At 38.3% G+C, this 27595-nt stretch overlaps 1 protein-coding gene across 1 annotated transcript; it reads left to right on the forward strand.

The window, feature by feature from the left end:
* LOC114521172 lies at window positions 1-27595 on the forward strand. Its single transcript, XM_028541587.1, has 4 exons — window positions 1-155; window positions 13768-14847; window positions 25389-25637; window positions 26306-27595. The coding sequence occupies exons 2-4, from the start codon at window positions 13791-13793 to the stop codon at window positions 27439-27441; spliced, it is 2442 nt and encodes an 813-aa protein (XP_028397388.1). The 5' UTR covers window positions 1-155; window positions 13768-13790; the 3' UTR covers window positions 27442-27595.

Raw genomic sequence — 27595 nt, forward strand, 5'->3', positions numbered from 1 at the left:
CTGTGCCCTGCCTAAAAGTCTGAAAGACTGAAACAAACGTTACCACCTGAACGGGATAAAAACTTCACGGTAAACAGTGGCTTGCAAGTAGCTGTAACTGCTGAACGATATTTTCGAAGGAATTATAAAAGATCAGTTGTGAATATTGGCTGCAGGTAAGATTTTGACCTTTTAACCGCTTCTGCCTAATTGCGAAGCTTACTTGGAAAGGCGAAATCGAAAGCGATAATAAAATAATAGAAACTTCATAATTCAGTACTATTTTATCACGATTTTGTGCTGTTATAGCGTCCGAATTTGTTTAATTATTTCTTCAATTAATTTCAATTAATTATTTCTTCGATGGGTTTGTGAACAACCCCTTAACTCGCACTGTTTATACTGCTCTATCAGCTTGTGGGTACACCACGTAAATATTTATTACTGCAAAGCTTTCGGTCCGTTAACCCGCGCCTTTAGTGCAATTCTTCATCATGCACTGATGAAGGCTCGGGTTATATTGTTATATTACCATGCAAAATATTATTTGCATACTGTTCTTGTTATCAATTGAAATGCCAAACGCTGTTTAAGCAAACATTGGCAACTATTTTACCAAGCTTACACAAAATGGCTACGAAAACGGATTACACACACAATAGCTACGAATGAAAGAGAATTTCAGCAATCAAAATGCTGTTGATTGCAGAAAAAAGACATCAGCGCCGTTGCTAGACCGCTTAATTGGGAGGGTGTATATTCATACACTCAGTATATACCGTAACATAGACTATCGAAGGAAATTTTTCCTTTCGATTGTCTTATGCTCACAATAACTTAAAATTTGCATAACGAAACCGAATCTAAACTAAACGCTACGCCACTGCATGCTTCCGGTAGCGTATTTCAAGAATAAAATTGACTAGCGACGTCGAGCTGACCGCGTTGTAGATCGTAATTTGGCCCTACGTAAATTTTCTATTTGAAGCGTTGGCATATATCGTGCATGTATGGGCCATCTATGATAATAAAAGGTGAAATTTAATAAACTCCTTAAAAAACAGAATTCTCTGAAGACTATATATAGCCAGACGTAGGTCTACATTTCATGATTTCTCATCATTTTGTACAAAGAACAATCATAATATTGGAGTACATATTAAACCTTGTTTCAGAGGAAACAGTACAAAAGCTCGAAGGAGATGTCAAAAACTATTTTCTAAATCAGTAAATATTAATGCAGTCTACAAGGTGCCCCCAAAATTACTCCGGTTTGACTTAAACTAGCTTTAGAAATTATCTAGTGAGGGAAGACTAACTTTAAAAGCCTAATTTTCCCCTGTATAATTAGCGACTTGGTATTTGTCAGAGATAATTAACTGAAACTATACTCATAATTGGAGCTGTAGACTGTAGTTTTATATACACTGCTATCATTTACCTGTTACCATGTATGGATAAAAAGATCCAGTAAACTCAGGAATGCAATGGGATGTGCTTTTCCTGATGTAAGAAATTGATTTATACTTGGTTGCTTCGAAACATATGATGACAAATATGGGTATAAAAAAACAGTACATGACATGATGACAGTAAACAGATCATTACAACAATGGAACATTTTACTTACATGGGACATTTTACTATATACTTTTTGCACTTTATTGCAGATTTGTTAAGAACAGTAAAATTTATTGCTGCAAATATCATGATTTCCTTCCTCATAATTAATGGACCTGCAAAGGGCTGCATGAGTGCTGACCATTGCGTCTAAAAATTTAGCAGCACCCACTTTATTTATGTTCATGTCTCTGAGTATAGCAGATACATTTTGCCATGAAGCACCACTAGATTGGAATTCAGATAGTAATTCATTCCAATTAGTAAGTTAGATAGAGTAGGAAATATACCTGTTTTGTTTAATGCTTTTCTTAAAAAAAATACTTCAAATTGTCACAATGCAAATTCTGATTTAAGTTCAGCTTAAAAGTATTTGAAATATTATATATTTAATTCAAACTATAATTCAGCTAATATTTTTGAAATTTTTCCTAAGCATTTGCCATACTTTGGTCATGCAACATTGTACATATAGACATTGCTTTATTTTGTACCAGTTGTTTCCAGCCAATTTCCTTTAGATATGATTTCCTTTAGATATATGATATGATTTTAGATATGATTATTAATATGACCTAGCTAACTTTATATGACTTAATAAGGTTACTGTTTGAAAAATTTGAGATGTGACATTTCTCATATTAATACACAGTCTCACCAGTTTTATCAAGATCGCTGTCAAATATTCCCTTTTCACAATCAATCTTCAATGCATTATCAAAACCTTTCATCTACTATATGCCGATCAGATACCAATATTATGTTACCTACGTGAATTATCCCCATATTTTTCCACCTGAGAATTTAAACTTTGCGGAGCCTCTAGCACCTCTGAACAACACCAATCCCTCGCCACTTAGGCCCCGTCCACACGAAGCCGGAAGAATTTGAAAACGCAAGCATATTTTTACGGTTACGCGTACCGTCCACACGTATACGGCGTTTTCGCCCACTGAAAACGGAAGAATCTGAAAACGCTCTCCAGAGTGGAAGAATTTGAAAACGACGGCTGAGCGGATACGTGTGGACTGTGGACGGCTTTGCCGGATAAATTTAAAAACGATGACGTCACGTATCAAGTCGTTTCCATATTAATGAGGCTTGTTTTAAGTCTGGTGGCTTATGCTCAACTTTATATTGCTATATTAGCCTCAAAAAAGTCTTATTTAGGTTATTTTCACGGTGAGTAAAATCTGCGGCAATTCTTGTAGCATTTGCGGAAGTATTTTACGAGAGAAAATGTTCAAAATGCCGGAGTATTGTTATACACAATTTCTTATACACGACATGCATTTAATAGATACTCAACAACAATATTTATGAGATTGTGCTTGTCTCCTGTCCTAACAAAGTCCTCATTCTTGTTTTTTACCTTGGATTTGGTTGATTTTTGCTTTGAATTCGACATCCAACCTGTGACACGTGGGTGGAAAACATGAAGGTGTATTGCGGGATCAAATAACTTTAGCGTTTTCGGGCCGTTTTTGTGTTTACGTGTGGACGCGGAAAAATATTTTCACGGATAAATGCCCCAATTACATCCAAACCTTGGAAATAGAACCACTAAATTATAAGAGATCAAATTTAATCAGAATTCCCTGTATACCGATGAATCGTATTTCCAATTCCTATATGATTGATGTCTGTTTACTTAACGCAAGATCAATAAACATAATGCATTAACTATTAAAGATTTTGTTGTGGACAGCGATATTAATTGATATACTGGCACTTACTGAGACATGGTTAAATACAGATGCGATTAACCATTCCACAATATTAAATAGTATATGTCCGGCAGGATATCTGTTTCAGCTTGAATCTCGCGAGAAAAGAGGAGGTTGAATTGATATTCTATATAAACAATCTTTGAAGCTGAAGACCAAGTTACGCAGGTCCACATCCTTTAGATCATTTGAATTAGCGGATTATACGATGAATTATTCAACCTTTACTATTAGAGTCATAGTTATATATAGACCATCATCATCTGCTGGAAATGGAATGACAACAAGCATTTCCCTGGAAAAATTTAGCAATTTTTTGGAGCAGGGGATTATTAATTTCAAATCAATTATGATTCTCGGTGACTTTAATATCCCGTTTTTAAATCAGTCCCCAAATGATGCAGCTGCAGTAAAGTTTATTAAGAAACCACCTCCCGAGCAGAAAGAAATTTCATACTGTAATAATAAAGCAGTGGATAAAGAATGTGTTAAAGCAGACATTAAGAGATCATCCTTAATAGATTTTGACGATATTGACAATGTTGCTGAAACTCTCGCTCTTTATGATAATACATTGTCTTCAATTATTTAAAAAAAGGCGCAACGTAAGAAACAAATTGTTACTTTACCGTCGTCACAATGGTATACGACCGAGATAAAAACTAAAAAGAATAAATCAGTCGATAGCAGAGAAAAATATATGTTGAGCAATGCAATGTAGTAAATAACCTTGTTTATGAAACTAAAATGTAATTCTATGATAAACTCATAGATGAATGCCCACAACCAAGCGGTCTGGTTTTATACAGTCGATGAGATTGAAAAGTGAAAGACAAATTACCTTCTTATGACGATGCATATAGTTTAGCTAATAAAGTTCACTGACTTTCTTGTGGAGAAGATACAGACTATAAGAACCAATGTGGTTCTAGCGAGGACCACATTGAGAGAACCGACGTGGTTCTAGCGACCAATGAGTTCTAGTGAGGATAGTATAATATATAATAATAATGTTCTGTGATGGAACTTCATGAATTTACATACATCACCAAAGAAGAACTATCTCTTTTTTGCAAACACGATACGGCCGACGCGTACAAGGACTGGTTGTAAAGTCAACGCCAGGAGTATCAATTAAATTACCCACCCTTGTTGAGTGTGATAATATCCCTAGAGACAAGCGCGAAATACCTACTCCTGAACTGATAGCGAAATTTGATCATCTTAAAGATATTGCCAAAGAAATCCCACCACTAAATACGAAAGCGGAAGTTCAGCTATTGATTGGCCGAGATTCTCGTGAACTGACGAAAGTACGAGAAGTTCGTAACGGACATGAAGGGGCACCTTGGGCACACAAATTGGCCATTGGTTGGACAATTTGCGTAGAGGTTTGCCTCAATCGTGAAGGAGGACCTGTCCACGTTTGAACAGATCGAACCGTGTATCGGGAGTCATTTTGTCGAGAAACAAACGGTCGCATTGGCAAGCCCAAAGTGGATAACAATCCTCTTACCAATTCCTTCCAAGACATAATACACCACGAATATTCCGCCTGTCCAAACAAGTTTGATATACGTGAACATCGTGAAAGCTTAAAGAACTGCTACAATATTTTCTTAACCACCGATTCTGATAACGAACAGAGTATGTCCGTGGAGGATCAACGCTTTTTGAGTTTGAGTTTTTTTCCAAAAGAATCAACTGGGAAACTGGGAAATGCCATTGCCCCTTCGAAACACCAACGTCACCTTACCAAATAACCGTTGCCAAGCCATTAGACGTATGGACAATTTGTTGAATACCTTCAAACGCAAACCTGACATGGAAAACGACTACTTCCAATTTATGGAAAAGCTCCTACAACAAGGACATGCGATAGCAGTACCACCGAGTAAATTGACCAAAACCACCAACGAATCTGGGAAAGTTTGGTATTTACCCCACTTTGGTGTTTATCATCCGCAAAAACCAGGCAAAATTCGCGTCGTGTTTGACTCGTCAGCAGAATTTCATGGAGTCTCGTTTAACAAAGAACTTTTATCTGGCCCAGATACACTAAATTCTTTGTTGGGGATACTCGTTCGTAAAGCTTCGATAAAGCTTCGATAAAGCTTTGATACAACCCTATTTCGATTATTGCTCTCCCCTTTGGGATGCCTGCAACAAGACATTGAAAAATAAGCTGCAAAAATTTCAAAATCGGGCAGCTCGAATAATAGCTGGCGCTAGCTATGAAATTAGGTCTGCAGATATTCTTCGGGCACTTGACTGGGAAAATTTAGATTCCAGACGAAGTATGACCAAGGCAGCATTATTATATAAAATTTTGAATGATTATACCGCACCTAATTTGAAAGAATTATTCATCAGGAGGAATCTTTTGCAAAATAATTATGACCTCAGAAACTGTCACATTGATTTGGCTCTTCCAAAACCGAGACGCGAATTTCTGAAAAAAAGTTTTAAGTACAGTGGTGCTAAACTTTGGAATAATCTTTCGCAAGAAGCTAAGGAAGCGCAATCTATTTACTCTTTCAAAAATATTGTAAAGCAAATGAATTGTTAAATGGAATTAAGATTCAATCATGTATAGATCTTAGCATACGGCCGGATCACACCAACTCAATCTATTTTCTTTCTTATATATTTCTCCTTGGTAAATAGCTGTGTAGATATATTATTATCTCTTTGTAAATGTTCTATTGTGTTATGGACGCCCCTTGTGGAAACCAACTTTTGTTGACAAGGCTAGCGTCATTAAATAAGTTTTACATACATACATACATACATACAAAGAACTACGTAGCCATCGCATGTGGCATAGAGCAAATGTTCCATAATTTCCATGTTAATCCCGAACACCAGGATCTATTATGTTTCCTTTGGTTCAAGGACAACGATAAGACGAAAAATATTATTGAGCATCAAATGACTGTACATCTATTCGGCAACACTTCAAGTCCAGCCGTTGCAACATTTGGCCTTCGGAAAACTGCTGATGACGGCGAGGGGGAGTTTGGACATGATGCAAGGAATTTTGTTTGCAACGACTTCTATGTTGACGACGGCCTCACATCCCGTTCTAAGCCTGATGAAGCCGTCGACCTTGTTAAAAGCACTCAAGCAATGTTGGCAACGGGGAATCGTAAGTTACACACGATTGCGTCAAACGCGGTTGATGTAGTGAAAGCACTCCCACCTGAAGATCGACTTGATAGCATTCGAAACCTTGATCTTCAACGAGATCCACTCCCATCGCAACATTCCTTGGGTGTCATGTGGAACCTACAAGAAGATGTGTTAACCTTCTCTATTTCTCTTCCTGAAAAACCATTTACCCGACGCGGAGTTTTAGCAGTCATCAACTCCATCTACGATCCTCTCGGTTTCGCATGCAACACCAGTCACGTTACCAGGACGTCTCTTATTACAACAACTGATGACGTTGGGAAACGAAAAAAAGAACAAAGAATATCCTCTTGGATGGGATGATCCATTACCCAGTTTACTTTGGACGAAATGGCGTGAATGGACAGTTGCTCTAAATGATTTGCAAGATATCCTTATTCCAAGATGTTCTACCAGAAAACTCGCACGAAATCAAACGAACAGAAATCCACGCCTTTTCAGACGCCAGTCACTATGCAATCGGCATTGCAGTTTATTTAAAATTGATCAATCAAGCCAATGATGTTAAAGTGACATTTGTATTTTCTCAAGCAAAACTTGCTCCTAAGCAAGCGACGACAATTTCTAGATTAGAACTGTGTGCACCAGTCCTTGCAGCCAGAGCAGTGAAATGGATAACACGAGAACTTAAACTTGAGATTGACGAAATCATTTTCTACACTGACTCCAAAGTCGTACTTGGATATATTCAAAATGAAAGTCGTCGGTTTTATGTCTACGTCGCTAATAGAATACAAATCATCCGAAACATCACAGAGCTCTCTTATTGGAGATATGTTGAATTTACCGAAAACCCAGCTGATATAGCAAAAAGAGGGAAAACAGCTAAGCACTTAATGGAGTCAACGTGGTTTGAACGCCCAGAATTTTTGAAGAATATAAACCCATCGGAAATCGTTCACCAAGAAATCAGTCCTGAAGAATATCCAATCGACGACAAAGATCCAGAGATTCGAGTAAACACCAAAATTTACACCACCGAACTGTGCAAAATTAGAGGTTTGGCTCGGACAGATTCACCAAGTTTTCTAGCTGGATTTCTTTTAGAAGAGCGATAACCAACCTTCTAATTAAAGTGAAATCTACGAAGACTCGAAGCTAAAATTCACCATCTGGAAACCAAAAGACTGTCCAAGACCAGTCAACCCTACCATCAGTTGTACAACAGCTAAGAAATCCTTCTGCTGCAGAATTAAGGCAGAGCGAGATGGTGATGATCAAAACCGTCCAAGAAGAAGCGAATGCTGAAGAAATCACTACCCTCCAATCGTCTCAGGAAACAGTTTCACCAAAATCCAACTTGTATACTTTAGATCCATTTCTCGATGATGATGGAGTTTTTCGTGTTGGAGGGCGATTGAAACAGGCAGACCAGATGTTTCAAGAAAAACATCCCGCTATAATACCGAAAGGATGTAATTTAGCAAAGCTGGCCATAATGCATCATCATAAGAAAGTTTACCACCAAAGAAGACAGATCACCCATAGCGCTGTAAGACAAGCAGGTTGGTGGATTGTCGGGGCAAAAAGACTGGTTTCAAAACTCACCAGTCAATGTATAACGTGCAGAAAACTCAGAGGGAAATTAATGACCCAGCATATGGCTAACCTACCTTCCGACAGACTAGAAACACCACCACAAATGTTGGTTTCACAAATGTTGGTTTCGACGTATTCGGACCGTGACAGATACGTACAGCAAGGCTAAGAGGAGGGGCTGCAAACTCCTACTTGGTTTTCACTTGTCTGAACAGTCGAGCGATCCATATCGAAGTTTTGGAGACAATGGAATCTAGTTCCTTTATTTGCGCCCTTCGAAGATTCTTCGCCATTCGTGGACCACCGTCGCTTCTGAGGTGTGATCGGGGAACGAATTTCACTGGGGCAAGAGTTAGATAAAGCACTGCAAGAGATGAATCAGAAGATGATAGCGAAGTATACTGCGGAACAAAATTGCGAATGAATTTTCAACGCCCCACATGCTTCACATTTTGGTGGAGTATGGGATAGACAAATTAACACTATCAGACAGGTCCTTGATGGGATGTTTATAGATCTTGGACCTTCCCAAATTACACATGAGCTCTTGGTCACTCTTATGGCTGAAGTAACAGGAATTGTGAACTGACGTCTTATTTCTACCGTGCCATCATACGCAGATCAACCTCAACCCTTAACCCCAAACATGCTGCTGACAATGAAGACAAGACCACTTAAGCTTATTTCACCACCTGGAGTTTTCACTTCCCTCGACCTATATTTCCGTAGACACTGGAGAAGAGCACAGTATTAGCTGACCAATTTTGGTCTCGATGGAAGAGTGAATATCTACAAAACCAACTAAGGAGATCAAAATGGAACGAACGTAATCGAAATTTAGCCGTAGGAGATATTGTCTTGGTGGTTGATGCAATTACAAGTGAAAATGACAGACAAGTTCGAAAAGCAAGAATCGTAAGTTGGAAAGATGGGGAAAAGAAATCATATCTAAGACCAATTAACCAATTGGTATATTTAATGAGTACATGAACAAATTCTATAAGTAATAATAGCAAGAACAAACTTTAGCTTATTCTTGGACGAGGAGTGTCACGACTAGGTAATTAGCATTTCAATTACTTTATGGACGCGGGGGCGATGCTATAAAACTTCCTAAAATGCATTGACTTTACTGTTGTTTTAACGCTACCGAACGTTAGTCACTATCCTTCAAAGCAAACTTTATCGGGGAAACGGGGAATATTGTATGCGGAGTTGGAGAACTTATTCGTCTAGTACTAGCAAAGATGTAAGCTACCGTGGTTTATGTTTGTTATATGTTTGTTTGGCTTGTCTATATCCCATCTCATATGTAAATATTATAGCTATCTTGCAATCGCCTTTTATAGTTTTCACCGACTGGTTATCAAGTAAATTTTAGACCGCACAAAGTAGAGCATATTTGGTTTGCCCGTCTGGTTAACACTTCGTTCCCGTCAGCAGGGACACGACACCACCGGACATACCAAGACGATAATGTCGGTTGTCTTTACCTTTTTACAACCTTCGCGGAGAACTTTCTATGTAATAAACAATTATTTGATGGTTTTCGTGTTTGTATTGCCTGATCCAAACACGCAAAATGTTGCGAGAGTTAAGAAAAGCGCGCAAAACACGAGCTTTTCTTAACTCAAGCAACATTCTGTTTGGATCAGGCCATCAAAACACCGGAAACCATTAAGTCATTGTTTATAAAATAAGAACACAACGTAGTGTTCCAAGTTCGATTTCCTTCGCGAATTAAATTTTCGTCTTTCGTTGGCCTTATCCAAACACGGGCTTCGACCAATCAGAACACACGTTATATACATGTTATTTTATAATACTTAATACCTCATTTACACTTAATTACACCATCATCGCGTTATTTTAGTACTGTGCGAATTTTAAAAGAAGTAAGGTATTCAGAAAAAATATATTAGTCTGAGCATTTTATCATCTGGTCTAGTCATCTTTAAAAAGCAATCAATAAAATCTCGAAAAGTAGGAAAACAGTGTGTGTTGTGGAATTCTCGCGACTGTATTCAACCAACCGCGAAAACAAGCGAAACCTGCACCACTTTATATGTTTAATACATATATTTGACAGTACCGATACTTAATTACAGAATCATTCTACCTTTATTACTAAAGATTGGGTTATATTTATATGGGTTTTTAAGGAAACATAACATAGGACCTACGTTAAAGGAAGAACATTTAATTGCTTACATATTTATGATCAACATGTTTATGGGATTAAACCATAGAAATAATAGACATAGAATGTGTACTTATCACGAATACGTGTCTGACATTTTTGTCAAGCTGTGCATTATAAATGCGCCATTTTGAATCTCGCGAGGAGTGAGAAATCTTTTAAAAAAACTTTTAATTCAAAACTTAAATTTTGGGTAAAAGCATATTTTACAGTCAATTATTAGCACACAGAAGCAAAAATGCCAAACCCAGTTCGGCATTAAGTTGCAGAACAGAAAAAAAAACTAGAAAAAGCGACAAGCGATAATCGACAATCGAGAAAGAGTCGATTTTCACCGTTGAACAAACAAAAACAAACCACCGGCCAATCGCCAAATATATTCATTGTTATGTAGGAAATATAGTTATTAGAGAATAATGTTTATTGTAATAGGTTGTCAATTGGTATTGTCTAGCGAATTTTTCAACTGTGCTTTGTTTTTTGAGGATTTTCGCGTTTTTTACATGCAACCGTTTGTTTACATAAATTGTTATTTGGCTTGAACTTGATTATTTGTCCCATAACCTTGCTTTGATGCAACGATAAATGGTTAAAAACCTTTTTGCCTAGCTACGAAAAACATATCACTCTGTATAGATTTTTAACAGGTTTCCACGTAAAAACGAGCGATTTCTGCATAAATAGTTGAAGCCGTGGGAAAAGAAATAACCATGACTATATTTTATTTCGCTTCTCGTGCATTTTGTGAGTAAATAAGAACACATAAAACGAGTTTAATACAATCAAAAACATCATTTAGTGTACCTCAGTACCAGAAGAGATCAAGTGTTAATTATGTACTCCACACTCTAAAAGTTATGCCTTGTCTTTGTGAAGGTAATTTTCATTTTTCACACAAAATAAATACTGCGTTGTAATGTCGACAGCGAAGCAGGATTCCATTTTTTCCGTATTATGACTTATGGTACGCTTGAAACAAGATTGATCAAAAGCTAGGAACAGCTATCAGACTCCATCAGTCAATTCATGAAACAATGTAGTCAAAACCAAAACCAATTAATGCTCCAGTGCGTGAAAAAAACAAAAACAAAAACAAAAACGAGCTTTTTTCTCAAATTCACTCATATTCATATCTCAGTGAACAGCTGGGCATTTTGTACGGAGCATGCGCGAACTTGGCATCCACGCACACGAAACGCCTCGTATATTTAAATAATGGCGGCTGATAGGAGTGAAGATAGTTGAATATCTTTTGCAGTAAAAGAAAGAATTCGGCACTTTACGAAAAGAAGAATATCATGTACGTGTAACTGCTGGTTTTGTTGTATCTTGTGATACAAAACATGGCATTGAGAAAGCCTCCGAATGATCTAAATTAGCAAACAATATGTTGGTTTGTCACACTCACAACTTTGTTCGTCACTTTCGTGTGGAAATTAAGAATTTCAGTCACAATGTGGTCGTCGTTGGTTAGTTAGCAGTTAAGGAAGCATTTATTGCAGGAAGCTTTCAGTCATTTGTCAGCTTTCAGCTGGACATTTACTTAAAAAAGCCACCAGAATCTTCACAGTGGAACTATGGCATGAGAGTATTGAAACCAAAATAGTTATGTTCATTTTATCAGATGTTGATCTTTCCATATTAATCAATTTATAAAATATATACAACTGTGCTATGCAAACAATCTCTACTCCTCTACATCATTTATTTAATAATTTTTATAAAATAAAGTGAAATATGGACAGTTATAGCAACAGTCTCAGGCCAAATTGAGCTCAAACATATATATTTCCACCTCCCTTAGGAAAATGAAAGGTTTTAAAGATTCCCCATTATTGTATTTTGATGCAAGCAATGTTATACTAAATTTTTGCTCAAATAATTTTATTATACTCTAGTTAAATGATCAGAAATAGGAAGTAACATATCCCACAGGCTAATTTATATGTTTGTTTACAGACAAAAAAAAGTATTGTGCGCATTTTTCTCAGCATGCCCACTAACTTTTTTATGACGTTTGAACAATATGGATAGTTTTAAGCCATGTTTCGGAGAGAGGCACTGGTAAAAATTTTAAAATATTTTTATATATGTGCCACATCATCACATAATTTCACAAAGCAAGCATGCCCATATTAAAGTTTGCGGTTAGATTCTTAAAACTTACCCAATCAATAGGACTTTTTATAATTCATAACAACCAATACTTGGACATATTAAAATCACTTTTGCAGCAATTTTTACATCATAACAAACTCATACAGAAGGAAGTTCGTAAGTATGTTACAACATGGCATTTTCAGAGCATAAGTGGTTTGTGAAATTACAACATCTAGAGCATTTTTCCCATGAGTGGCTAATGTTTCAATAAAACAAAACATGATTTAACTTTCATAAAATATACTTTATAACTGAAGGCAAAGGTCAGTTTTCACGAAATCGAAAGAGGAAAAGGTGTTATTTCTATAGAAAAATGCATGTTAAGGTACTTATTATTTCGCGTGAGAAGGGACAAATAGATTAATGAACACACATGTGGAAACAACAATAGGTCAGCTTCTGTCAAGAGTAAAACAGGGTTAATTCGTTGTTTGCATACTGCTGTAACCTGGTCCTGAAACTTTGACAATGAGTGAAATACTTCAACTTGTCGCCCATTTGCAAATAAAAATCCTTCGCAAATATTTACGCGAGAATGTCGTTATACCCTTGTATGCAAGCACGAGAACGTAATATTTGAATACACCCTTTTGTTTCCATGAACAAACCAGTAAAAAAGGAGAAAAAGCTCCTCAAAATACATGTTTTTGGCGTTCGAAGAATTAAAATTCTTCTTGAAGAAATGCGCCCGCAATTTTTAAACAGCGACAACAAAATGCCCAGCTGTTATCTCAGTGTTCATATCTCGCTCCTCGCGACCGCGCACAAAAAACTCCTCGCGGGAGTCTGAAACGAGGAAAAATGCCCTTATAAATCCGCCATTTTTGGAGACAAATTTTTATAAGGGAAGATGTATCAGTACGCATCACTGAGCTCAGTGGTACGCATTCTATGTCTATTATTTCTATGGATTAAACCTATACATTTAGAGGAAAAAACTGTCAATTACAATGCGTGGGCATTGTTACAACTTGACCTTTGATAATAATGCTATAGTTGCCATGCCTTCTATATACAACCATTATAATGACACGTAACAATTTACTGGACAGTGTGTGAAAACCTGATTTTAGTAATTGTAAGGAAAGATTGGTTAGCACCCTGCGCGCTCGTCAAATTTTCTGAAATTTAGTCTGTGCCCAAACGTTTACCTTTTGAAATTACAAATTCGGTGTGGAGTCCGTGGACTTCTTTTTTTCTTGGCCTAAGCCATTCAAGAAAAGATTTTTTATGCATAGATACCTATTTTCGTATCGATATTCGTAGACCAATTAACAAAATGTTAATTAAAATGTTTTTGCTCTTCAACTCTTCCAAGAAAAAATAGTAATGTGTATTTTCTTTGAATAGGTTTTCAATATATGTGAATCACAATGGAAACTGTAAAGAATTTCGTAAAGAGAATGGTTCCTAGTTTCTTTCCGGCTGCTGCTGTATTGAAACCTTTGCCAGCTTCAGCTGAAGATTTTAAGGCCGAACTGAGATCATTTCAAAACCTTGATCGGGACGCCGACCCACCACCTAGAGCAAAACTTTATCACTGCTTGCTATCAAGTGTAAACATCAAACGTCCATTTAATTCTACGATGATTTTGGTGGTAGGAAGTACTGGGGTTGGAAAGTCATCTACGATAAACCATTTACTTGATACAGGAGAAGGAATCCCTGTTGCGCTCACCAGTAGTTCTGAGTCCGAAACTAAAGCGACCAGCGAATACATTCTTACCACTGACGACTCAAATTACGAAGTTTGCGATTTAAAAATGGGTATCATAGATACACCAGGTTTAAACGATACTGCTGGTGTGAAGCAAGATGCTTGTAATTTTGTTTCGATAAAAAGATTTTTCGAAACACATCCAGGCTTACCTGAGCAGTCTATTTATCCTAATCTTGTATTTTTGGTGGTGAACGTGAATGATACCCGGGTCAAGGGTGAGAATAGCAATCTTTCCAAATGTCTTAGAGGGATTAAATTGCTTGAAGTGGTTGACACAAGACATCCAAATCTTGTTGTGGTTGTAACACATTGCTGTTCTGTTGGTTACAAGAATTTGAGTAATTGGAGAGACAAGATAATAGAAAAGAAAGATGCAATTTCGTCTACCGTGTTTGAAGTGCTTGGCGTCTTAGCACCTGTCGTCTTGATAGAAAATGATTTTGAAAGCTATGATCTTAAGAAGACAGGTGATTTTACAATTCTTCCTAATGGCGAGAGACAGCCTAAGAATTTATACGACGCCTGTGCCGAGCTGCTTCATAGAAATAAGGATAATTTTGGCCTGTTGGTGTTTAATTCTTGTTTCACAAGAGCAAAAAAGGATAGGCCAACAGAAGGTCATAAAGTTGAGGCGAAACATTCTAAAAGTGAAGAATTATCTGATGAAGAGGAAGAATTTGCAAATGCTTTTAGCGACGCTGCAAAAGGAGGTAGGAAAAAGAACGTTATAGGTATTTATTTTTTTACAAGTGAGCGGGGGGAATCCAAGCCTTTCCTGTAAACTGATTGCCAGTACCACAGATTACCCAAACAGCTATATAGCTAATCTGTGCCAGTACCAGCGGGCGCGGAGTTTTACGATATGACGATATCTGATCGCGGTCCGGAATCATATATTTTATGCTCGAGCGAAAGCGTATTTTTGTCTTATTCGTTTGACTTTTTTATTTTAAAATATTTGGATCAAATGATTATCACCATAAATTGAACTGAAATTTAGTAAATTAAACAAATGAGGTTTTGATTGTTTATGTTTTTGTCGTCATTGCTGAGTCTGACTCACTGAGCTATACTATAATTCCTGGAGGACTTGCCCGCGACCAAAAAGTGATGCAAAAAACATGGCGGATTTCGGCGTTTTATAGTTTTTTTGTACTGAACTATATCATCATATATCATGTATATTGATGAGCTTATTAGCTTGAACCTACAGTGATGAACTATTAAATCGAAAGCTTCCAGCTGTTCTATACGCGTATTGACAACAACAAGAAGCCTTTTATTTGGCGCCACATAAATCGCAAGGATGTCCAAAACACATACTCTAAAGGGAGATTAGACAATAACATAACATCTCCCCACTAAAGGAATGTACAATGTAGCGAAGCAAATATTGTTCAGCGATAATTGTTCAGCGATATCTTACGGGTTTATTTACAACTTGTCCAGATCTTGTTACAGTATTTGATCTGAGCAGGCCCTCAGTAGGCTGAGATGCAGGCAATGAGGTCTTCGGTTCGGTTCTTGCATATTTGAGGGGGCAGCTCAGTGTGGTCGTCCTGGTCATACTGAATACGAAATTTGTCCTTGCAAGGTAATAAATGACGGCGATTCCTTCTGACGACGTTTGCTTTGCTGTTAAGAATACGATTCGCGCGAGGCTCCTGGCATTTGGGCAACTACCTTTCAAAATTCATCCCATCGCTTTTTCCCGTGAACGCGCATGCGGACAACAGTACTTGGTTCTATGTCTGGCAGATCCTTGGCGTGTTGATTGTAGGCCTGATTGAAGTGTTAGTTAGATTCAAGGACGGTACACTGGTGTAGGGTTGGTTCTTAAAGAGGTGCATTGCTGGAGACACATTTTAAGATCAACAACAAGGTGAGGTATGGATCCTCGTTCGCATCAAATGCCTTCTTGAGCGACTTTTTCAACGTTTGAATCGCTCTCTCGACAAACCCATTTGACTGGGCCGGCGAAGTGGGGGCTTGAAGTAACGTGTTTAAAGTCCCACTCTTTGCAAACTGTTTGAACGCTTGGGCAGTATATTCCGTTCCGTTATCTGTGTAGACTTCCTTAGGTATACCATGACGAGCGAAGATCTTCTTTATTTTGTTGATGACACTTTGGGAAGATTTGTCGATGAGACGTTCGATCTCGATGTATTTTGAGGTGTAGTCGGTAATGATAACATAGTTATGTCCGTACAGCGGGAACAAATCTGACGCAACTTTTGTCCAGGATACTTCAGGAACATTGTGTTGGATGAGGGTTTCTTTTTGTTGCTGGTTACGGTGTGTTAAACAATGCGGGCAACTAGAGACAAGATCATCGATCTCGGAATTCATGCCTGGCCAATATATAGACTGTCGAGCTCAACATCTGGTAATTCCATTGTGACCTTGGTGGATGATTTATTTATTTATTTATTTATTTTATTTACATGCTTTGTCAATTCTGACCAGTGATCCCTACAGAGCTTATTGCTCCATTAATAGGGTACCTAAAATTACATTATACATGCACTAACAACATTTACAAGATAATGGTTATTTCGCTGCCCTCATAGAAACAATCAGACATTGAACAAATTGTATTAGTTTCCTAATATAGTAATATGTTTCAAGAATATTACCAATTTGAACAGTGAAGGCTGAGAAGCTCATTAGAAATATTCTGAGGTCAGCGAATCAACCTTTACAGTACATTTTATCAACAAGTTTACCTAACGGACGACATGAATGACATTTAACACAGATAGTTTCAAAAGATTGCGGAACATCAATGTTATATACCAGTTCAGTCATCTTATTATAATAATCCAATAAGTATGACTTAAATTGTCCAATGGTAACATCTGATCTACGTATATGTGGCGGTAGACTGTTAAAGATTCTAGGAGTTCTGTTGTAATAGCTATTTTGATATGTTAAGGTGTTTACTCTTGGTATGTTTATACTAACGCTATTCAATGTCTCGCTCCTTGTGACACGATTACTTAATTTAACTTCTATGTTTTGAGTGTGTCTCATTTCTTTAAAGAAGTGAATTAAGTGCAGGTACTCATGCCAGTAGCTCAAGGGGAGTAGCCCTGTTTTTAGCAGCCGGTTTTTGTATGACTCTTGTTGCACGTCTTTGAACCTTTTCCATTTCAAGGATAAGAGAAACAGACTGTGGTGACCAGACTTGCGAGCTGTATGCAAATTGACTTCGTACCAAGGTCTTATATAGTGTGCAGCGGATACGAGGATCACTCAGGTTGTTAGAAGATCATCTTACAAACTTCTGTTAGCTTTCATACATACAGCTGATACTTGGTGGTTCCATGGTTATAAAAACCCCGAGGTCCTTTTGCACAGTTCGGTTTTTGATCATTGATGTGATTGAAGGATCGTGATTTGTTAGGTTGTAGCTTGATGGAACTAGCTTTCGATTTCTTGTCACTTAGACTGGTTGAGGCTCACACGCCTCGTCTGGCACCACTGGTTGATTTCGTCGAGATCACTTTAAAGATTGTTAACGTCCTCTGTTGTTTGTATTGCACGATAACACTTGGTATCATCAGCAAATAGCGCTACCGACGATGAAGTCGCCTTTTGTGGTAGATCGTTCACATAAACAAGGAATAATAATGGACCAAGGATTGAACCCTGAGAGAAACCTGACAGCACTGGTATTGATTGTGATGTTGTGCCTAGAACTGTAACTTGCTGATAGCGGTCAGTGAGATAGTTTTCAAACCAGGCCAGTAAGTTACCACCAACCCCAACGCTTTGTAATTTCTTGATGAGTAGTTTATGGTCGACTCTGTCGAATGCTTTAGCAAAGTCTAGGTATAGAATGTCTGTTTGTACTCCTTTATCTAGCGATTTGCCAATCTCATGAAGAACTTGAAGTAACTGTGATGTTGTAGACTTTCCCTTGAGAAAACCAAACTGGAGATTATGCAGTTGGCAGGATAGGTGGTTAATTAGTTGATCGTAGATACAAAGACTTTCGATACAATGGAAAGCAGAGAGATTGGCCGATAATTTGAGACTTCATGCTTTTGACCACTTTTAGGAATAAGTGTTACATTTGATATCTTCCATTCCGCTGGTATTCTTCCTGCATGTAAGCTCTTATTAAATAGATCACTCAGCGATGACGAGATATAGGGTGCGCTGTATTTGAGTAACCTTGCAGGGATTTTATCTGGGCCTGTGGCTTTGCTGACATCAAGCGAGAGGAGAACACGTCTGACACCATCGGAGGAAATGTGGATATCTGTAATTGGTTCACAGGATGAGGTGATCAGAGTTGGATGATTATTATACTCGTCCTGGAAAAGGGGAGGATTAAACATGGAATGGAAGTAGTTGTTTAAAAGGTTTGCAATGTCCTCTGGGTTTTCAGCTGTTATAGTCTCTTCACTTCGTTTCCAGGTCATTTTGCTTGGCACAGTGGACGTTTTTGACACGGATTTAAACAGCGACCAAAATCTCGTTAAGTTGGATAAGTTCTGGAAGAATTTTTTACGTTTTTGTAGAAGTAGGAATTTACAGCAACGGCGAAGTTCACGGAAGGATTCCCAGTGTTTGGTGTTAGATGTTCTTTTCGCTCTTCGTCTAGCTGTTTCCTTTTTCTTCAGTAGTTGTCGAACGTCAATGTCAAACCAAGGTGGAGATTTTAGATTTTCGTTTCTTGATGACTTTGGTAGGAATGTGATGATACACAGGATTCATATAACGATCACACCAACGTTGCCAATCATCGTCAATGTCCCTCGAATTATTTTCTAGGTTGTCAGAGTTGTTAGGGAGTTTTCCGGAACTGTCACTCTTATATTTATCTAAGACTATTGACGAAGAAAGGTCAATTGATGATAGCGTTTTGAATAGAAGCTCCCAGTCTGCAGAACTGTAATCTAGAACCGTTCGCGTGACGCAGGACGATAACTTGGCACATACGTTATATTAAAAAAACAGAAGATTATGGTCGCTGAAATTGTCCATAGCCCTTGGCGATATACACGATATACCAGTAACGGCCTCAGGAGTGTCGGTCAGGATTAAGTCAAGGATGTTTCTTTTTCGCGTCGGAAATGGGTTAGTTTGTTCAAGGAAAAAGTCATTTACGAGATCTCAGAACTTTATAGAATTCGCTGAAACATTTTGGCTGGAGGTAGTGTTATAGTTCCAATTTAATTCAGGAAAATTGAAGTCTCCCGTTATGATAATCTTTTCGTATTTCTCAGCGTCTTGTAAGAATGATTCAAACAGGATACGCCATTCTTCATGATCACAGTTCGGTGGTCTATAGCAAACACACAGAATACACTTCTTTTGTTCTCGAGTGACAATTTCGACAGCTATATTCTAATTGGTCAGACCAAGTCCCCGAAGTAACTCTATTGTACTCTATTCCTTCTCGTAAAGCTAATAGTACACCGCCACCACGTTTGTTGGATGGCCGATCTTTTCTGATGATGTTGTATTCAGAGCAAGGTAATATTTCATGATCACTCACACTGTCATAAAGCCATGTTTCAGTGACTGATATTACATCGAGATTTTCCGAGTAAACAAGGTCTTGAAACGATCTTAGATTACTTGAGAATGTTCCATCTTCTCTTCTGTTGAAGCTTTGAAGACTTTGTGCATTGAATGATAGCCAACGCTGAGTTACAGTTTGGGGTCCAGGATTGGTGGCAATATCGCCAGCGAGTAGGATGAGAAGGACAACATGTAATGCCTTTTGCTTAATTTGGAATTGTAAGCCATAGCGGAGATTGATAGCATGGTTTGATCTTCGCAACTTGTTATCACGAGTAGAAGTCCAAAGAAAACATAATCTGTCCGGTAGGCTTGTAAGTTGAGAGGAAATACAGATGTTTTGAGGAGTACTTTTGATATGGAGATAGATTATTATAGGTTTCAGACGTATTGATAACCAGAGAGTTATAACGAGTAAAAAGAGCCATGCATTAAACGTGTTTTGTCGTGTTTTCAGATGTGTCTTCCCATTTATAATACGATTTGATTCGAATAAGTTCTAAATTGGCTCCAAATTGTTCTGATTGTATTTAACGTGTGATGATCGTTTATGGCGTACACCGTTCGTTAGCTTGCGCGAGAATCAACCGTTTCTTATGTGCTCTTGTAACTCAAATTTCCAAAATATTCACTCACCAGAACGTTTTACGGTAGAAAACCACCGTATATATTTAGAATAATTCACGATTCTCCCAATTCAGGAACACAAACTCTTTATCAAACCGTTTCCACAATGACAGTAGCAAAAATTCGAGGCAAATGCGTACAAAATTGTCCCTGATACAGAGCTCAGAGCTCCGCGTCTGCACGCGACGCAAGCGCACGCTGTCCATTGTGGGGCGTAGTGAGGCAGGAATAATAATGCGTTGGCCCTTTAGCAGTAAACCTTCGTTGTGGGTAATCTCTTCTCGAACGCTATAGTACGGTTTGACTGCTGGAGGAATTTGTTGGGGTTTTTGTGGCCAACCAGTTAGAGTAAACTGCTTGAGTTGTTGAAGAACTGGGTCAGCAGTGGTCTCGTTTTGGAGTTGGGTCATTCTTGCTGTGCTGATTGGTGAGGAGTCGATGACTGAGTGGACGTGGTGGATTAAATCTCATTCTTCTATTTCTGGAGAGGAATGACTTTTGAGGTATTCTCTACTGAGGGCATGGGAGACCACCATGGTCTTCCTGGGAGCGTATTCGAGGTCAAAGTCGTATTTTTGGAGCTTCATAAAGAAACGTTGTATGCGAGGAGGACACTGGCTGATGGACTTATTGAAGATGGATCTTAGGGGCTGATGGTCGTTGATACCTGTAAAGTGGCGTCCATAAAGATACTCGTGAAACCGTTCGACTCCAAAAACAATCGATAAAGTTTCTTTTTCTATTTGAGCGTAATTCTTCTCGTAAGACAACAGTGCTCTTGACGCATAGGCAATTGGGAACCATCGATCACCATCTGCCGATCCATGGTTCTGCTCAAGAAGGGCCCCGAGGCCATCTTGACTTGCATCAGGCTTCAACCGGGTGGGTAAGTTTGGGTCATAAAACTTTTAGGTACGGTGGAGGTGTAATGAGACGTTTTATCTTGTTAATGGCATTCAACTGCGGTTGTTGGAGATGGAAAAGGACATCTTTCTCAAGTAGCTGGCGTAATGGCGCAGTGATTTATGTGAAGTTATGTATGAACTTCCCGACGTAGTTTACCATACCCATAAAGCGTTGAAGGTCGGCTTTGGATTCGGGAATTGGCATTTGGATAATGGCTTCAATTTTGCTTGGGTCGCGCTTGACGCCTTTCGGAGACATCGTGTGGCCAAGGAATGTGAGGGATGTTGAGGCAAATACATATTTGCGTCGGCTGAGTTTTAACCCACTGGCACGAATTCGTGTGAGTACATTTTCTGAGGCGAGAGTCGTGTTCCTCCTTTGTCGTCCCCCATGCTATAATGTCATCTTGCGAGTTGGCACATCCTTGGAGATTTGCAACGACCTCCTTAACGAGGCTACCTCGGCTTGGAAATACTTCGCTAGCGGAGTGAATTCACTAACCGGTGGTGTTGGCGTTTAATGGCTTGTTGAGAGGTCTGGAATCAAGACAGACTCTGAGGTCTACGTTTGGTTTTGACACTATGATGTCTAGGTCGACCATGCGTTGTAGTTATTTCTTGAGTTTATGTTTGAGTGCAAAAGGTATCTTTCTTACAAGGGCAATCACAGGTTTGACGTTATCCCTGATTTCTATGTGATGAACGCGAGGTAAACAGCTAATTTCGCCAAAACAGTCTGAAAACTCGTCTTGAATTGAGGTTGCAGATGGGATATTCTCAGAAACTTGGTATACTTGCTTGATCAGGTTTAGTTTGACAGATGTGTTTAGTCCGAGAATGGGAACTGAATCTGAGTCAACAACGATAAAGAGAACATTTGCTGTTCGACCTTTGTGTTTCAGTCTGCCAATGCACTTGTCTGAAACAGTGTCATTGTAGACAGAAAGCTTTATTGTAGCGGGTTTGAGCTTGGGTTTATGGGTGACAATTTGTGAAGTAGACACTTGGGAGTAACGTTGCACTGAGCACCCGTATCAATCTTCAAAGGTACATCAGCACCATTCATTTCGAGTGTGACGGACCAGTCCAGTTTCGTGTCACTAACTTTGAATACATTTGTTTCACCAGGCAAAGTTGTTGACTGGAAAGGATTTGCAGGAGATTCATTGATACTGGTGACCATATCGATGTAGAATTCATCATCGTCATGAGAAAAGCTATTGGTGGGAAAAGTCCTTTTTAGTAACGCTTTCTCCGGACAGCAGAATTCAAAGTGGTTTCTCTTCTGGCATTTGGCATCTTTTACCATATGCAGGGCAGTTCCCGCGTTGGTGGTCTCTAAGACTGGCTTAAATTTGAGTTTTTCAGTGTCTTTCTCAAATGTGAAAGTTTCGTAAATGTCTCTACCTTTCGGTCCGATGCACGTGAGTAGAATGGATGTCTTGATCTTATCACTTTTTGAGTCTGATTTAGTGGCAGTAAGAAAGAACTGGAAGTGTTTTTGCCACGTTTTCCATCCGTGAGACACATTTCCTTCGAAGGAAAATGGAGGAGGCGGTCTGAGTTTGTCCATGTAGTTTGTCCAGTTCAAATCGGAGCGTGATATACTGAGAAATAATTCTGCTGTTCTTAAAAAAAATTGATATACTATCGAGCGGTTATGACAATAAAATCCCACTATTTGACACCATGTTTTATACGCGTATTGACAACAACGAGAAGCCTTTTATTTAGCGCCAAAAGACGCACTAACATAAATAACATACATCGCAAGGATGTTAAAACACATACACTAAAGGGAGATTAGACAATAACATAACACCAGCAGTCAACACCATGCAGTGATCAGCACTATAATTTTGTCTGACTGCACAGGCCATGCTCTTTCCATGCATGTATAAAGCCCGTAATTATGGCCCCTGGGCAGGTCATATGCTTTTCTATATTTGCAAATGATAATGCAGAGGCTGTATTAAGGAAGATTAGAACCAGGGATGTTTGTAGGCCAAGATTTCCATGGTAATTATTATTGATTATATAATCCCAGATTAGCCTGCAATGACTGGAAAGGTTCTTTGGAAATGAAATAAACAAAGCCTTATCAATTTTAATATTTAGTTTCTTTTAATGAAACATTTTATATGGCACGCGGTCTCGTGACTAAATGGCGTGCGCTGATTGGTTCTTTCCCGGTCTGGAAGCCCCCAGTATTAGACCGTTGCCGTAGTAACGGTCCGACTCTATTATTTTTGAACAAAAACAAGCATGCACTTTTATTTTTGACACGAAAAATATCGACAGAGAATGGACGAAGAAGAGCATTTATTTCGTACATGTGAATATTATATTTATTCATTTTTGATTTTTGTTTTGTTTACTGTATCATTCTTATTTAACGAGTAAAAAACAAAGTTTCGAAAGCCACTTCCGTGCTTGCTTGGCGACTGGCTGGCGAAAGAGCCGGCAAGAATGCTGCAGCGCATTGTATAAATAAATAAACTAAATACTGTATGCCATATAATAAATCCCTTATTAACCGAATACGTTCGGTCCGTACTGGAAGAAGATCAGACCTCGGTCTTTTATGTATGGACCTCGCTATCGCTCGGTCCGTACTGTCAAGACCTCGATCTGATATTTTTCTAGTACGGACCTCAAATTCGGTTAATAAGTGGTATGTGTGTAGTTCATGTGAATAATAGTATGGTTGTCTCAATTCAATTCTCCAGAATTTTGCATAACATGCCTCCACTTGATCCACCAAACCCTATGTTATAACTGCAAAAAAAAGAGATATGTCAGAGATTAACTGTATTTATAATACACCCTGTTGACAAAATAAGTACAGATAATTGAGTGTCAGCTACTGAGCTACTGAGGCCATGATGATGCCTCAATTGGAGGTGTGAGCTAATTTAGGCAAGTTATTCTCAGACATTGCTCCCTCAGATCTATATTTTTGTTCCTATTGCATCCTTTAAAGACTTTGATCTAATATATCTCCTAAAAAATGGGCTAGGTAGACACATCGATCTGGTTAGACCTGAGTTTTGGCTCAACTACAGGGGTGGATCCAGTACTAATGCACAAATTTGCATTATAAAACAAAGTGGTTATTTTTAGCAGTTTTCTTGTGTCGTGCAAATTAGTGCACTAGTGCTGGATCCACCCCTGCTCAACTACAATCTACATGGATGTGAATCAGTATAAGATATAATGGATAAACAAATATTAATAGAAACATGTTGTAGGTAAACAAATTAAATGTTAGTAAAATATATCATTTCTGTTTTAGATCTTTCATAGCCGTCGAACTATGAAGCTATATTTTTACTTGACGTTCATAGTTCAGAGATCAAAATTACGAAAGCCTTTTTAAAAGTCTTACCTGAGTGCAAATAGCCAAAAATTTCCTCTTTGATAAGTAAATTGCGGTAGGAACAAGCAGACCAAATAGAGCGAATAATTGTTGAAGTTGAGAAGAACCAGCAAAAAGGGAAAAAATCCATGTTTTTGTTCGAAAGCAAGAAATGTCGTAAAAACAAAATCTTGTTTTTATCCAGTAGGGTGCTCGCATTTTTTCATGCGTTGGATTGCGGTTGGTCAGTGGTAACTCCCATTGCAAATAAGAACCAGTGGCGTCAATCTGGCGTCAGCAAAGGCCAAAATCCGCCATGTTTTTTGCTTCACTTTTTGTATTTCAAAACATTAGGGGCAAGTCCTCCAGGAATTATAGTATACTGCTCAGTGGTCTGACTACACACAATGATAATACGACTGAACGCCGCTTTAAATTAAATATATATAAATATACGGCGCTGGTATGCGCTAACAATTTAAAAATATCTTTTTTGCGCTGGATCTGTCCTTATGTCGACATTTTACGAAAAGTTCACTTCTATTATTTAATGTTAAAGTTTTAGATTCGCATGTGCGGAACCGACATTACTGTTGTTGATATCTAAAACCCTGTAATGTGGTTCGTTTGTGGAAAAATTCGCGGCGAAAAAGTAGAATCTCTTCCCTACTTTTCATCTTTTCGCCCGCTTTTTATCTGCGCCTCGCTTTTCTCTAGATTGAACGTGCGTACGACGCCATCTCTTGTCCAGTAATCCCAATCGTAACGTTTCAGGTGATGTTATCATTAAGAACGACGGTTTTAATTGGTCAAAAATTGATTTCAGGTTTGAATCCAATGGCGATTTATGTGATGGAATATGTTAAAGAAAACAAACTCGACAAAACACAAGAGGAGAAAGTTTTAAAACTGGGGACCTGGATGAACTCTATGGGTTTGTCAAAGGAAGAGAAATTACAGTCTGTAACATTGACAGCAATAAATTGTCTTTATGACGGGGAGATTACTGACCATTGTATCGAAATGCTGAAGCAGAAATTTGGAATTAAAAATGGAAGTAATTCATATACTTCAGGTATTGATTGACACATTAAACATTTTTTATGTTTTCATCAATTATTATTATGCTTTTATTAATTATAAAGTGCTCATAGCTGGAAATCATGTAACTATAATTATGTGCAAGTTATCTGCTGCACCAGAACAATATCAATGACTGAATTACTAAGATTTATAACTACAAAACTACGCGCAACAAAACACAGAATCGTGTGCAATTAAGGTTATTAGGCCCAAGCATCACATATCTCGGCATACGTGTAATCCATCGATAAAATGCCAGAAACGTAACGAGAACGATAATTGGGGGTTAGTATTCAGTTCTGTCTGACGGATTTCTATTGTAAGTAAAATTGGAGAATTTTGAACCAAGGCAATTAAGCCATTGGAATCCAGAGTTTGCCAAATAGGAACATACAAACCGTGTCTTATAAGGCTGTTACCTGACATGAGCCCGCTTACCCGAGATTCAACGAAACATGAGATGATTTTGAGGTATTAAGAAAAGTTTTTGTGAGAAAAAAACAAGTAGATGATATTGTCGGGATGACTTCACCAGTGCCAGGATCATATAATTTATTTATTCCCAAGCCTCCAAAACATTTTACGCTTCTTTCAAACTCGGATACGCTGGGTGGATCATGTATAAACATCCCCTAAAGATCGATTTTGTTTCTTATATAGCTGAACTGGTTGGCCGAGGATATAATATCTTATTAGACAAAACCGTCTCCGCTGATATTTTCAAGTTTTCGGCTGACAGTGTAAAACGAACGAAATATGGTTTTGTTGTCCCGGCTTGTGCTCAAATCATCAATGCCAATGATACCCAGGAATTTCAAATGAACTTTCAGTCCGATAAATTGTGCGTGGAAAACAGATTGAAAAATCTCGGTTTAAGCCTGGATTTTGTACAGGGCATGTTAAGAATGGCGCCCAAGCTCAGCGCGAGTGCAAATCAGAAGGAAAATGGCAGTAGCAAGTCTACGAGGACCACCAATATTTCATTAAAAGAACATCGAATTGCTAAGATTCGTATTGGAAATTTTGAGTCCCAGGAGATCTCCTTCACATATGATTTTGTCTCTGCTGTTGAAAAATTACCTGACCAATACACAGACGACGAAAAATGCAAGGACGATTTTATGAACTTTTTCAATCGTTTCGGTCATTTCGTGGTCACTTCAGCTTATGTTGGCGGAGCAGTTGAGGTAAAAACGTGCACTGAAGGTTTAGAATCATCGATACAAGGCGATGACTCAATAGATGGATCAGTTGGTGCGGATCTAAGTGGAGTTATCGGAGCTAAAGTGGGTCCCAAGTACCAAGTATCGACAGAGAGTGCAAAGAATACTATCTTGGATAAAACCGAAACACGGTGGTATGGAGGTCGGAGTGACCTGCATAAAAAAAGCACACTACTCTCTGAAGAGGACTTCCAAGAGTGGAAACTGTCCCTGTCCAAAGAGCCAGCGATGTTGACTACTGAAATGACTCTGGAGTACATTTCTACTGTGGTCGCCATCATTGATAAGAAGAAAGGAGAAGTTTGCAAACAAGCACTGCGTAGTCTTTTTGATGATAAAGATCTACAACCTGTTCGTGATCAAAAAGAGAGATATCATTTGGAGGAAAGAAAGAAGAAAGATAAAGACGATGAAGAGCAACGTAGAAAAGAATCAAACACGAGAGAAGAATCAATAAAGCAGCCTGATACTAAGGGATGGTGGGAAACCATCACAGGAAATGTTTACGCAATTGGTGCAGGAGTTCTTGTGGTATTAGGTGTTGGTGTTGTGGCTATATTCTTAAACCACTGAAATTACCATATATGCACGTAAAGGACATGTAGTATTGTTAGTCACTACCGTATGAGGCATGTATAGTAGCTCGTATGCAAATATTGTTGTATGTAGGTAATTTACATATCAACTTAGTTTTAGCTATTTTAGTTTTTAGCTCTAGTTAATAAAT

Source organism: Dendronephthya gigantea, unplaced genomic scaffold (assembly GCF_004324835.1).
Source record: "Dendronephthya gigantea isolate DGI-Jeju-01 unplaced genomic scaffold, DenGig_1.0 000019F, whole genome shotgun sequence".
NCBI classification, from domain to species: Eukaryota; Metazoa; Cnidaria; class Anthozoa; order Malacalcyonacea; family Nephtheidae; genus Dendronephthya; species Dendronephthya gigantea.